The 809-nt window shown below is 34.4% G+C and overlaps 1 protein-coding gene across 1 annotated transcript in view; it reads left to right on the top strand.

The window, feature by feature from the left end:
• The first annotated feature begins 640 nt into the window (after positions 1–640).
• The window catches only part of LOC119587314 (H/ACA ribonucleoprotein complex subunit GAR1-like), a 1,156-nt gene continuing 987 nt past the window's right edge, over positions 641–809 (top strand). Inside the window, exon 1 of the mRNA XM_037936065.1 lies at positions 641–652. Within this exon, the coding sequence (XP_037791993.1) occupies positions 641–652 (12 nt within the window). The remainder of the gene's footprint in view (positions 653–809) is intronic.

Raw genomic sequence — 809 nt, 5'->3', positions numbered from 1 at the left:
GAACCACTAATTGTAGTTAACATGTATCACCTTTTTTTAAGTAAGCGGCCTAGAACAAAGAAAAGGGGCACCATGAATTGACAAATATAATTCGGAACAAAGTGATCGTCTCAGGTAAATGAAAGTTCAACCGGTACAAGTTTAAGAAAGCAGAACCATTTATGAAGATGTTTTTTGTGGGTATTTGCATAACTATGAGGTCATACTATGTGCAAGGTCAAAGTTCCTGAAATGCACATCTTATCATGGTGTAAAAATGACGGGAATTGTTGGAATGAATATAGTATGGATGTTTGTTGATTCGAGAGAAGAAATTTGTAGTTATAGAAGGTTAGGTTGAGTGCTGAAGTACACTACTTGCGAAATTAGTAAACTACAAAGATATTAGGAAAGCACAGTCAACCTATAAAACAAAATGTTTTTTTTTTCTTGATTATAGATAATAGTGTCATCTCCAGAATGCAGACAAACATCTTCAATTTACAATAGCATGTATTACAAATTATGAAAAGATGCCATATGTCAAATGAACCTGGCCGGGATGGGGATCGGGTGTGGGCGGAGCTGTGCCGGCAAATTTGGGACTACGACGATATATATATAAGGTGATTTATCTTCTCATTCGTTAGTTATCTCAACAATGAAGTTTCTAGTAAGTAATTTGTACACTATATTTAGATAAAACAAAGGAAAAAAATAAAATAGGATAGTCTTAACCTTCAGGATACAATCCTTTTAAAGCTTACTACGGAATATTCTGAATGAGATCCGAAAGTGTAATACAGTGCCCTGGAAAATAAAGGTTACAA

The sequence above is a fragment of the Penaeus monodon genome, chromosome 22, assembly GCF_015228065.2.
Source record: "Penaeus monodon isolate SGIC_2016 chromosome 22, NSTDA_Pmon_1, whole genome shotgun sequence".
Classification (NCBI taxonomy): Eukaryota; Metazoa; Arthropoda; class Malacostraca; order Decapoda; family Penaeidae; genus Penaeus; species Penaeus monodon.
The sequence above is the reverse complement of the archived record's forward strand: the minus strand, read 5'-3'. Positions and strand labels throughout refer to the sequence as shown.